Source organism: Somniosus microcephalus, chromosome 9 (assembly GCF_052327205.1).
Source record: "Somniosus microcephalus isolate GS21.2 chromosome 9, FLI_Smic_1.0, whole genome shotgun sequence".
NCBI classification, from domain to species: domain Eukaryota; kingdom Metazoa; phylum Chordata; class Chondrichthyes; order Squaliformes; family Somniosidae; genus Somniosus; species Somniosus microcephalus.
The window spans coordinates 72,297,148-72,297,997 of NC_140995.1; the positions used below are offsets into that span (position 1 = coordinate 72,297,148).

The 850-nt window shown below is 55.9% G+C and overlaps 1 protein-coding gene across 1 annotated transcript in view; it reads left to right on the forward strand.

Annotated features, from left to right (window-relative positions):
- The first annotated feature begins 478 nt into the window (after positions 1-478).
- cog2 (component of oligomeric golgi complex 2) overlaps positions 479-850 on the forward strand; it is a 93,664-nt gene continuing 93,292 nt past the window's right edge. The window contains 2 exon segments of the mRNA XM_085998184.1: positions 479-530; positions 533-702. Of these exon segments, the coding sequence (XP_085854310.1) occupies positions 494-530; positions 533-702 (207 nt within the window). The 5' untranslated portion in view covers positions 479-493.

Below are 850 nucleotides of genomic sequence, written 5' to 3' on the forward strand. Positions count from 1 at the left end.
CGAGTGTGCTCTTTTGGTGCGATCAATAAACAAAAACTGTAACTTAACGAAAATACATAAGAATATAAGACGTAGGAACAGGAGTAGGTCATTTGGCCCCTTGAGTCTGCTCTGCCATTCAATAAGATCATGGCTGATCTGATCTTGGCCTCAACTCCACTTCCCTGCCCACTCCCCATAACCCTTGACTCCCTTATCGTTCAAAATTCTGTCTATCTCCACCTTAAATATATTCAAATAAGAACATATATTCAAATAAGAACATCAAATGAAACTTAACAAATTAAATTAAAATGTGGACGGCCTCGAGCGTGCCGGCAGACGGCTACTCCATCTCCAGGACCACCCGGACGCTCCCTGAGTGTAGCTGTTGTCTTCTCCGGTGCAGCAGAGGCGCTGTGGCCGGAATTGGCGGGAGCCGGTCTCTCTTGTCCGCCAAACAGCTTCCTCGGCTGCCCCGTCGGCAGAAGGTTGTCTGACGCTCAGCTGAAGGATGGAGGCGCGCCGGGTGGCTGCGCCGCTCAGCCTGCCCACGGGCCCGATTCCCTCTGCTTCAACAAGGACGAGTTTATGAAGGTAAATGTCACGGCTGGCCGGGGTGGTGCCGCGGACTGGGTGTACAGGCTCCGGTCGACGCCGCAAACACCCGGCACGAACCCCGCCCCTCCGCCGCTCACACCCTGCAGCCAGCCGACCCGACAGGCACCAACTTACCATCCTCAACCGGCATCAATTTACCCCCCCATCACTCAGCCATCAAAGCCCCACCACAGCAACCCACCCCCCATCAACCTCCCCTCCCCCCCCCCCCATCATCACCTCCCCTCCCCCCCCATCAACCTCCCTCCCC